This window comes from Oreochromis aureus, linkage group 23 (assembly GCF_013358895.1).
Source record: "Oreochromis aureus strain Israel breed Guangdong linkage group 23, ZZ_aureus, whole genome shotgun sequence".
NCBI lineage: Eukaryota > Metazoa > Chordata > Actinopteri > Cichliformes > Cichlidae > Oreochromis > Oreochromis aureus.
This window is the reverse complement of record NC_052963.1, coordinates 42,834,249-42,845,745: the sequence shown is the minus strand read 5'-3', so window position 1 is coordinate 42,845,745 and position 11,497 is coordinate 42,834,249. Positions and strand designations below refer to the sequence as shown.

At 44.3% G+C, this 11,497-nt stretch overlaps 1 protein-coding gene across 4 annotated transcripts in view; it reads right to left on the bottom strand.

Moving 5' to 3' along the window:
• Nucleotides 1–1,842: 1,842 nt before the first annotated feature.
• Nucleotides 1,843–11,497, bottom strand: part of tle2b (TLE family member 2, transcriptional corepressor b) — a 78,346-nt gene continuing 68,691 nt past the window's right edge. For all 4 annotated transcript variants that reach the window (XM_039606999.1, XM_039607002.1, XM_039607000.1 and 1 more), the window contains 6 exons: nt 10,810–11,059; nt 10,271–10,518; nt 9,669–9,816; nt 8,856–9,006; nt 8,630–8,706; nt 1,843–6,093 (listed from right to left, as the gene is read on the bottom strand). In XM_039606999.1, the coding sequence (XP_039462933.1) occupies nt 5,986–6,093; nt 8,630–8,706; nt 8,856–9,006; nt 9,669–9,816; nt 10,271–10,518; nt 10,810–11,059 (982 nt within the window). In that variant the 3' untranslated portion in view covers nt 1,843–5,985. The remainder of the gene's footprint in view (nt 6,094–8,629; nt 8,707–8,855; nt 9,007–9,668; nt 9,817–10,270; nt 10,519–10,809; nt 11,060–11,497) is intronic.

Sequence of the window (11,497 nt, the reverse complement as noted above, 5' to 3'; positions counted from 1 at the left end):
TTGTGGCACAGATTCAACACATTCCTGGAAACATTCCTCTGAGATTTTGGTCTATATTGACATTACAGCATCACACAGCTGTTGCAGATTTCTCAGCTGCACATCCACAGTGCAAATCTCTCATTCCACTAAATCCAAAGACTGCTCTATTAGATTGAGTTCTGGTGGCTGTCGAAGCCATTTGACTGCAATGGCTTCCACAGAAACCAGTGTAAAAGGATTTGCTACATGGTGTACTATTGTACTAGCACTGTGGTCATGAAGGGATGGACATGACCAGCAGCAATACTCGGGTAAGCTGTGGTGTTTAGACAATGCTGACTTGGAGCTAAAGGGCTCAAAGTGTGCCAAAAAATCTCTCTCACACACTATTCCACCAGCATCCCCAACCCGATCTGCTGGTACAAGGTTACACTTTCGTGTTGTTTATGCCAAGTGCTGACCTTACCATCTTACTGTTCCAGCAGAAATCAAGACATGTTTTTCCAGCCTTCTGTTGTCCGATATTGGTGAGCTTGTGTGAATCATAGCCTCAGTTACCTGTTCTTAGCTGAAAGAAGTGACACCTGGTGTGGTCTTCTGCTGCTGTAGCCCATTTGCATCCAGGTTAGACATGTTAAGGATTCATAGATGCTCTTCTTCATGTCATTGTTATAGCAAGTAGTTATTTTAGTTATTGTTACCTTCCTATTGGCTTGAAGCAGTCCAGTGCCATTATCTACTGGCAAATTTTCACCCAGAGAACTCCTGCTCACTAAATACTTTTTCTTTTTCTGACCATTCTCTGTAAACCCCAGAGATGGATGGTTGTAAAAATCCCAGTAGATCAGCATTTTCTGAAACACTCAGCCCATCTCATCTGGCACCAACAACCTTGGCTCATTCAGAGAGACTTAAATCACCTTTTCCTCCATTCTGATGGTCGGTTTGGACTTCAGCAGGCCGTCTTGCCCATGATTACATGCCTAGATGCATTTAGTTTGTGCCACGTGATTGGTTGATCAGACTGGTTGAATAGATATACCTACTATAGTTGCCATGATTGGCCCACAGTGATTGTCTTTAAGACACACTGCGAGCCGTTGTTTTACAGCGATCATAAGAAAGTGGAGATAAGTAGATGGTGTAAAGTTACATGACGAGACCATTTAACTGCGCTCCTCTCTGCTCACCTGTGATGTGTACGCATGCGTTACAGGTTCTGCAAACAGTAATGAGATTATTGTAAACAATGGAATCAGTTTCTTTGGTGGTTAAACTTGCACCTCACAGCAAGAAGGTCCTGGGTATGAATCTACTGGCTGACTGGGGCTTTTGTGTTTGTTCTACCTGTGCCTGCGTGGGTTCCCCCTGGCTTCCTCCCACAGTCCAAAGACATGCATGTTTGGTTAATGGCTGATTCAAAATTGCCTATAGGTGTGAATGTCAGTGTGAATGGTTGGCTGACTCTCTGTGTTGGCCCTGTGATGGACTAATAATCTGCGCAGGGTGTACACCGCCTCTCAACCTACGACAGCTGGGATAATCTAAAGCCTGAGAACTGCTAAAACAAAAGTTAATATTTGGCTCACATTAGGATTTGGCTTTCTTCTCCACAGTGCAGTCGGTCCCCTGTGTATCTAGGTAGTGCTATCCATCTTCAACAAAGCATGCTCTCACCACTGTTACTTGAGGCTGTTACAGAGACAATAGAGAGAGGAGATGCGTGTTAGGGAACTTTTCGCATTGGCCTCATTTTTTCAGTTTTCATTTCTAGAGATGTTGAAATTTATACCAAAAGCGGAGCACCCACCGCCATCCCCATAGTAAAATAATTGACACAGACGACACTGGAAAGGATGAACACAAGTTTGGTTTATTTTTCACACATAGTATTTCTTTTACAGCACGTGGGAAAACACTTCAGGAGGGAAGACCCAGTTAAAAAAAAAGAAAAAAAAAGAAAGGAGGAAGTTCCTTGGCTTTTTAAAAGAGAAACTTTACATGAACTTGTAAAATGGGGGGAAAATAAGTTTTGAACACTGCTGGAACAGAGAAGCACAAGCAGGGGAGACGTGTTACCTACTGTTAAAGAAAAGTATCAAATACAATGTCCCAAATATTTATGCTATACCACCAAATGCATAGCCATTATACAGCATCGTTTTGAGTAGATTACAAGCTTGTGTATGAGAATATCGTTTAGATTTGCCTGTGGCTGTCAGGCAGAAAGGGAAAGAGGCAGGCAAAGGCATTAAACTGTACAGATTATCTCTGACTCCTGGCTGGTACACGAGCCATCTCAGAAGTCTCTCGTAAATCTCCTATTCTGCATTAGTGCTGCAGCAAGAAGCATGGAAGAGTCCTGCTGACATTTTATACAGATGAGCTAGATTGCATACTGTCACGCTAAGATTTTCTTGTGTAAAACTGCGGCTGTGAGACCGTTCGCTGTATTTATCGAACGAAACCAGATTGACTTTGTTCTACCAGCAGTGGAGCTTTAATGTAACAAACATGCAATAAAAAGTGGAACCTCGATCGATCAATCAATGGCTAAATCTATATTTTCATGTCGCAGCCAATGCCTGTTGCACACGGTCCACAGACTCAACAGAAACGGCTTATTACTACACAGTAAGGACTGAAAACAGACTAAAATACACGCACTACCACTTTGGAAAAAAAGGGGGATAATAAAAACAAAGAGTGGACAGAGGAGCTCTTTTTTTTCTTTACACTGGGTTGCTGATGTTGTACACCTTCTGCCCATCACCATTACCAAGGATAAAAGCTACCCTGATTTAAAAAAAAAGACAAAAAAAAAAATAGTCCCGCCTGTGTTCCTCTTGATATTCTGTCTCCATGTGTGAGTGCATTCCTCCCCATAATCATAGGCAACCCCAATACATAAACACATCATTACATAAGACAAGCAATCACTATTAAAAAAAATATTCAGAAATTAACGAGTAATCAAAGAAAATCTTGAAATGTGCCTTTTTAGTCTAAACATTGGTGATGCATGTTCTACAGAAGCAGAGAGCTCCGATATACAGTTTGCCTGCCAGTTTGGAATATGATACAAGGAGGAATCAAAAGTAAGGATTATATTTAAAGAAGTAGCTTGACATTTTTCTTATTTGCTGTCATAACAAGAATTAGAAAGACTGATAGTACTCTCATGTCTGTACAATAATTACAAGGCCTGATAGCTTAGTACACACAAACGAGAACAGGTTCTGAAATGTAAAGAAAAACCCCTAAAAACTCCTTACCAGCATCTCCAATGCTCATGCGTTTATCCATAAAAAGCCAAGTAAAAGCCATATAACGTGCTAGAATACTTGAGAATAGAATACTACTTAGTGCAGCCACAGAAGAATAACAGGGAGACTAACCTGCTATTGGTCAGGACCACTAATACGTAAGTAAGCTTAGCCCACAGACAGAAAAGGGGAGAAATGATTAACCTCGACTTCAGCGGCGTTTGAGCGATCTGATGTGATATATGCATAACCACACCTGATATCCACCTCAGGTGTGGTTATGCAATGCAGACGACGCCCTCTGTGACATTTGTGATGCTAAATGTGAAGGTGGCCACGGTAACGTGTCCAATCTGAGGAAGCACCTGGCCAAACTTTATTGATGGCATGGAAGCCAAATTCACCAGAAGGACCTGTCGCCAACTTGTAAGGACATATTTATGCTCGCCGACTTTACGCTTGTGCTGGTTTTTAACCACTGGTTCAAGAATATATCGGTAGAGAAGCTTGGAGAGTCACACACTACAGAGAGGGAGATGTTGCAACAGTTTGATAACATCAGGATTTCTGGAAAAAAAAACCTCTGATTTATGCATTTATTTTATTTTCTAAATGTTGCCATAGTATCAATACCAATGCTGGTATTGGTACTGGATCAATACTATCCTGATAGGATCGATATTTAGTTTCTGTCCCGTAAGTTTAGCGATTTGTGTTAAATTAACAAACAGGCACTTTGAAAAATGTCTGAACCTTTTTGTGTTGACTGTCACGTCTGTTTTATTTATAGCCTGTACACACAACAGAGGCTGACCCAAAAATGCCGGCACATTTACATCCCAGGTCTCCAAAAACCCCAATTTTAAAATATAAGAAAGGCTGAAAGTTGTGTTTCCAACTAATTAGTGGAAAGTAAAAATCACAGTGATTTAGCTGTCATTAAAATATGTTTGCATATTATAAACTTATAAACTTATAAATCATGACACATTGCTCTCTCCTACACGGTATATGGTATGGAGCTGTTTGCATGCAAAGCGACCAGTCTGGCATAAACGGGCCAAAAGAAGCTGAACTCATGGACGATACTGATAACACTGTTAGTGACACATTGACACAAGTTATTTTCAGAGATTTTTGTAAACTATTTTTATTCTGGCTGCACTGAAACTTCAGCATGCAGTTTACAGCGGTAAGGTGTTTAAGCCAGCTACTGTGGTGCGTCAAATGTCAATAAAAAACGAGTTGTACGCTCTTAAAAGAGTAAAATGCTCTGTTGGACACCTGTTTTCTGTCTGTTGGCCAAGCTACATTGGAAGGCTGCTTGCGGCGACTTTACCCTTGCGTTACAGACATGAGAGTGGCATAAATCTTCTAATCGTAATCTCAGTGAGCAACTGAAAATGTAAAAAATTCTTTAAGGTGTTTAGCATCTCAGTTAATAGAAATCAATAGCTTATGAAACAAGAATTAGCCCGAGCACTTGAACACTAGCACATAAGCAGGCAGGCAGAGATGGAGATAATGACTCTGATAAACATGTAATCTCGTCTGTAAATGAAAACAGCAACTAGTTGCATAAAATTTGAAAGGAATCGGATTAGTCGCTGCTTAGTTGGCTGCTGATGATAGTGTAAACGTGTGGTGTTAATTTGCCCCCTCGTCCGCCTTACAGTGAAGCTGGCGTGCTGCTACTTCATCTAGCTGACAGTGCCTTTAATGAGAGTGAGTGCAGCGCCCGGTGTCAGGAGAACAATCCAGAGGAATTAGAATGAACAGCTCGGCTGATGTTCTCTGTTTGTGTCTCTGGGCCCTGGGAGAATCCCATTGACTCCGCTGCTCATTAGACGCTGCCTTTGTCAGACCAAAATAAAATAGATATTAGCAGTGAGACGGGGAGCGCTGCGGCGAATGTTTAATTGGGTGCTCTATGTGTTGTGTGCGTTTCTCTCTTCATACGATTACCTCAAGGGGGTGGAACCGAGTGTGTGTGTATTCTAGCCTGATGCCGCGCGTGTGTGTATTAGCAGGTCTATGTTTCACGTCAGTGTATGTGGATATCTGAAGCAGCCCCCTTCCGTCTCCGAGCGTCATCATTCCCCAGCTCCTGACACCTCTCGCTGGGGAGATCGAGCTGCGGCGTCAGCCTCATTAAGGCTTCCACTGTCTGGCTAATGAATCGATTGTGTGGTATCAGTGCTCCTGGCTGGCGCTCCCACAGTGCCGCTCCGCGCCTCCTCTGGGGGCCTCCCTTCCACTGAGCTCTTAATCAGGAAACAGCCCTAATTACCCTGCCTCCCTCCTCCTCCTCATCGTCCTCTTCCTCCCTTTCATTTCTTCCTTCCGCACTCTCTCTTTCTCTTCTCCTCATCTTTCCCTCTTTCTCCTCCAAACTTTATCTTTATGCTCCACCGCCCTTTTCCTTTGTCCTTCTTATCTTGCTGCTTCCCATTCTGCCTTTCTCTCTCTTTCTCTCTGCTATCATGCCTCATCCTTGGGCTAAAAGTGGAAGGGGGAGGAGGGGAGATGGCATTTGGGAGCTTCCACGGTAGCTTATATCACAGCAAAAAAAAAAAAAGAGAGGGGGGGGGGATGTTTTGGGGGTAAGAGTCAGGAGGACTCAAGACGACTGAGACGGAGGTGCTGCTGTTGCTGATGTAATGAGGATCAGGAGTGGTTGGCAGAGTGTCCCGCCCCTAAAATCTCCACCTTGTCTCTTCCCATCTTGTCCCGGCCCTCAGTACACCACCTCGTACACCGTGGCCTTCTTGTCCCCAGAGCCAGTTACTATGTACTTGTCGTCTGGGGAGACGTCACAGCTCAGCACCGATGAAGACTCCTTGGACTGGGAGTGTTCGAGAGACGCAGACCGGTGGGGCGGGGGGGGGTGAGAGAGAAAGCAAGAGGGATGTGATGATAGATGGAAGAAGACAGATGGAGAGAAAGGAACACAAAGAGATGTTAGAAAAGATGTGACTCATCATTTAATACTCAATCACACAAGACATATTTGCATTTCAAAACAGTCGGCAATTATTTCCAAACAGACAACTCCACAGCTCCAGGATGCTGACTCATTCGTCTGCTCCAGTGTGAGACACTGCCACATTAACTCCAGGTTTTAAGCAGCATAAGCCTGGTAGCCTCAACTGGAAAAATGCACAATCCTTCCCTTTTATTTGCTCTCTTTTCCCCCCTGTATCCCAAAGCCAGACCTGGGCACCGGCTTTAGATGATCTAAAGCTACTTCTAAACCCCACCCCCCCTTTCACCTCCTTTCCCCCCTACTGTTCCATCATCATTTATCTTCCTCCCTTTCCTCCCAGACTCTCTTCCTCCTCCTCCACCACCACTCTCTATCCTCTTAGGCTCCCCTTTCACTCAGGCCCCAGCTCTCGTGTCGACTCCTCCTCTCCCTCTCTAAACTTCTCTGCCCTTTCCTCCTTTCCTCGCTACAAGCTCAGTGGGGCTGTCAATCATCAGGGCACTGGTGAGAGGCCATTTCACACAGGAATCCTCAAACTATAACAAGATAGCAGGAGGGGAGGGGGCGTTAAAGGGGTGGGGGTGGGGTGGGGGGGGGGGGGTGCAGTGACAGGCTAAAGGATGAGTTTGAAGATGAGAAAAGTAAAGAACACACTGAAAAACCCTGAGAAACTTAAAACATTGATTCTCTACATTCTGATTTACTTTTTGGATGTTTGTGACTTTTGTTGTTTGTGAAAGAGTCACAGGGTTTATATGATTCATCTTTTAGCCTAAAATGTTCGGTAACATTTAAGAAACTAGTTTACTGCTAAAAAGAAGCTGAGGATGTGCTTGCGAAGTGAACGAGCTAAAAATAAGCATCGTCATTTAAGAACTTGTATATAAAAAAAAACATCTTTGTGATTGAAAATGTGAAGCTGCATGCTACCATGTGACGTGAACATGGTGGCATGTACCTGGCAGCACGGATTTTCAGCTAATGTGCCATTTAACTGTCTTAGTTAAAACGAATAGCAGGGAGAATGAACATTTATAAAAAGCAGCATTTCAGAATGATAACATAGCTTGTTTTGTTGAACCAATAAAGCTGAAAACAGACGAGCCAGGATGAGAGAATGTTTGGCATTTCGGTGCGAAAAACAGCTCAATAAAAGCTGAAAAAAGGAAGAGGGGAAACCTTCATGGTGTGAATACCGGCTGGACAGTGAAACAAGTGGATGTCTGTGTTCTCCCTGTGCACCGCAAACACAGTCGCTTCTCTAAATTCACTGATTTAAGAGAACAACTTTTGCACTGTACAAAAGTCGCCCTTATTAAACTTTCTGAACTCAAGACTCATCGGACCGTTTCACTGTTCCATCTGTTTTCTTTCTGTCTGCATATGTTGATTGGATTGTACTCTTTATGGCCTTTGTCCTTTTCCAGTTTCCCTTGAGAGAAAGCAAACAAAGAGAGTGATGCCACACACCAGCTAAAGGACGTGAATGAAAGCGAGCATGAGGAGAAAGAGGGGAAAACTGGAAATAAAATAAAGGAAGGCGATGAAAGCAAAGGACAGTGATAAAAAGGACAAGGTCAAAGAAGAAAGTGGGTCCAAGCAGATTTGGAGGAAAAGATAAAAATGAGCAAGCGCAGAGGGAGGGAGGACAACAACAAACAGAGGAAAAATAAGACAAGAGCGAAACGGCGCTTTGAAAAGAGGCAAAGAGACAAACGGGAGAGGACAGCGATGAAGAGGAGCGAGAGAGAGAGAGAGAGAGCAGCTCTGTTTAACACAGTGACAGGAGGGAGCTGTTTGGCAGGAGGAACATTTGGCATTTGGATAACAAAGCAAGATAGCCAGTATTCTCCTTTCAGTCCACGGGGAAAGACGGGAGCCGCCAACCCTGCTGCCCACTGTAGCTTACAGAAATATGACAACCACACTGTTTTACACACACACACACACACAAACAAAATGCTAAGCTTAAATGTGCCTTCGTCTCTCGAGTTTCATTCACAGATGTACTCGCTCAGCTAAAAATATTCCCTGCATATTCATGTTTCAACATTTCCTCAAACAAAGCAACTGAGCAAAATGGAAAGATGGTGTTTGTTGTATTTTGATTCACTGTGTGTGTTTGTGTGTGTGCGTCAGTCTGCACCATCTGATAAATCTCCACAAGTCACCTTGGATCAACAAATCTGAAAGTGAAAAAAATAGAGGTTTATCACGCTCTCTCCCTTTGAACCCTGTCATCTTTCTCTCTTTTGCCTTGAAGGCTCTGTGTTGCAGAGACTCTCTCCCTATGACACACACACACACACACACACACACACACACACACACACACACACACACACACACAGAGGATAAACGTCATCAGAGCCAGTCACCGGTGCTTATCTCTCACCTGGAAAATACTAGCTCCATAAGGTGTCCTCCATGCATTCAACAGATTGTCTTTTCCTGTACTCACAAACCACTTCCCTGAAACAACAAAGCCACAGTAACACATGTTAATCAATGAGAAAGGAGTAACTAAAGGGGAAAAACAAACTACAAAGCAAGAGCGTGGAGAAGACGACCACATGTGTGTCAGATGATTTAGGAACGGATTAAAGCGCTCGTGTTTGTACCGCAGTAGGCGAACTTGAGGGAGAGAACGCAGCTCTCGTGGAGGTGCAGCTGATATTTGTCCGGTTTGGAGACATGGAGGACTTCCACGTTACTGCTCTCCATTCCCACAGCCAGCCACTCGCCTGTCGGACAGTAGCCCAGAGAGAAGATCTGGAGATTGGGTGGAGGAGAAAGAAGATGAATAAAGTAAAGCAGAAAGCAAAATGAGGGGCGACACAGAAGGATTAGAAGGGAGAACAGCAAGGACGCAGAAATTATTTTTAAAAAAGTAAAAAGAAAAACAACATGAGGGGCGGGAAAGAAGATAAGGTTGATTAAAAGAGAACAATGGAAGGAAGTAGGGAGGACAGATAAAAGAACTTAAAATTAGGGATCGAAGGATATTAAAGAGAAGAGATAAAGATGATGGGACAACAAAAGATCAGAGGTGGAAAGCAGGGAAAAGGAAAAATGAAAGAGTGGAGTGATATAAACGAGCTAAATATAGAGTGAAATAAACAGATCTCAGGAAAGATGGCAGACAGAGAAAGTCATTATACTGTGGATCGAAACTCATTTGACACCAGTGGTCAACTGTAGTCCTGTTGTCACAGTGAATAGTGAAAGAGACAAAATGTGTGTGTGTGTGTCTAGATTATTGTTGTATGCTTGTATTTACTGTGCACGATCCCTTATTGAGGTGAATCTTATTACAGATGCAATATTAGGGATCTATTATCATTTAAGTACTGTGCTTGTATCAACATGTTTAAATGTGTGAGCAGAATATGATTACTGTGTGTGTGTGTGTGTGTGTGTGTGTGCGCGCGCACCTGTGAAGTGAAATCGTGTTGCTGAAGCTGGCGTCCCTCTCGGAGGTCCCAGCAGCGGACTGTGTTGTCCAGCCCTCCCGTCCACAGCTTGGTGCCGTCGTTGGAGATATCGATGCAGCTCGCTCCGTCCGTGTGGCCCTGGAACTGCCTGCCGGGACAACGACCACGCAAACACGCACAAAAGAGGGTCTAAGAACCAAACTGGAACCCCTTCGAATACACAAGCAAAGCGGACTCTGCCTCCCTGTTGTTTCTCTGCTTCTTTTCTGGCAGAGGTGTCAGATTAAATATGTTTTAATTCTTGGCTCCCAGTAGAACCGACAGCGTTCCGCATCTCATTTCCTTTTTATTTAAGCCCAGCTTTGCTAAAACAGAGCTGTTTTATCCTCTTCACATCCCCTATGGCTAGATTATCCGTTTTGTTTGCACCTGACCTTGGTGTTAGTTAAAGAAGCCACAGACTGCAACACTTTCTCACTCTCTTTCTCTTCTTACATATTTTATCTTCCCTTCCTCCACCTGAAATATTCTACCTTCTTTTTCCTCAGCTTTCTCTTTCTGCTCTCTTCTCACTACAGTCTACCTGCAGAGGTCCTTCTTACCTGACGAGCGTCTGGTTGTGAAGGTCCCAGACGACGATGTTGCCGTCGCTGCAGCAGGAAAAGCAGACCTTGTTGTCAGGGGAGATGGCCAGAGCGTAGCAGGCGGGAGCGGACGACGTCAGCTCCGCCTTGATGCGGGGAGTTGGCGTGGCCAAATCCCAGATTGACAACGTGCTGGCCTCTCCTCCAACAATCAAGGTTCGTCCGTCTGGGAGGATTTTACAGGAGCGGATGTAGTTATCCCTGTTCTGATTTAACAAGATAAAGAAACCAGTCAGATTACAGCTGTTGTCACTTGATCAAGGAGGGAAAAAAAGTGCGTGAGACTTTACAGGACAGATGGCAACACTAGGGACAGTCAGGAAATTAATGTGGACGTTTTGATGTCTGTTACCAAAGTGGAGGAGGAAAGACAAAAAAACAAATCTGCTCTGTGGATGCATGCACTACTTTTCACGGATTCACATGCGAGTGGTTACGAGTGCAACCATCTGAATTTTTTAACACTCGTGTGTGCCTCATTTTCCTTCATGTCTCACCAAACAGTCCAGCTGGGCCATGGGGTTCTTGCTTCCTGGTTGGCTGATGTCCCACACCTTGACGCAGCCCTTCCCTCCGGTGTAGACGTGGCGAGTCGAGGTGCTGATGGTGACGGCGCACACCACCTCTCCGTGGCTCAGGGTGTGGATCTGACGGGCGTGACGAGGGATTCCCGGACCCAGCAGAGCGTCGGGAGGAAAGGGCACCGGCTGCATCTGACCGTCCGCGCTCACGTGGAACGAATAGGCGCTGAGAAGGGATAGAGAGAGGAGGGAAAATAAATCGATACAATCAGGCAGAAAGAGCTACAGCTAAAAAAACAAACTAAAATTGGACTCCTTGGCACTATGAAGACGAGTGAGAGATGATGAAAATCAATCAATCAGTTAGCGAGCAAGTAAAAGCAGAGTGCTAGGGGTAAATACACACAACTCATTAACGACCACAAATATGTCAGTGGGCAGTGTGACGTCTGACAACACCATAATGGCCTTGAAACTCCAGTAGTATTTCCCCGAACTGTGGCAATTACTGGGCTCACCGTAGCTACGGGCAGGAATGCATAATGGCAGATTATATTACAGGGCAGAGTCAGTGTGGCTTTGCTAATGGCTGATCGATACTGCAGCGGTTGGAAGCCGAGGCTGTTTTATGACTTCAAATTAGCGCCGCAAGAATGAATTGCCA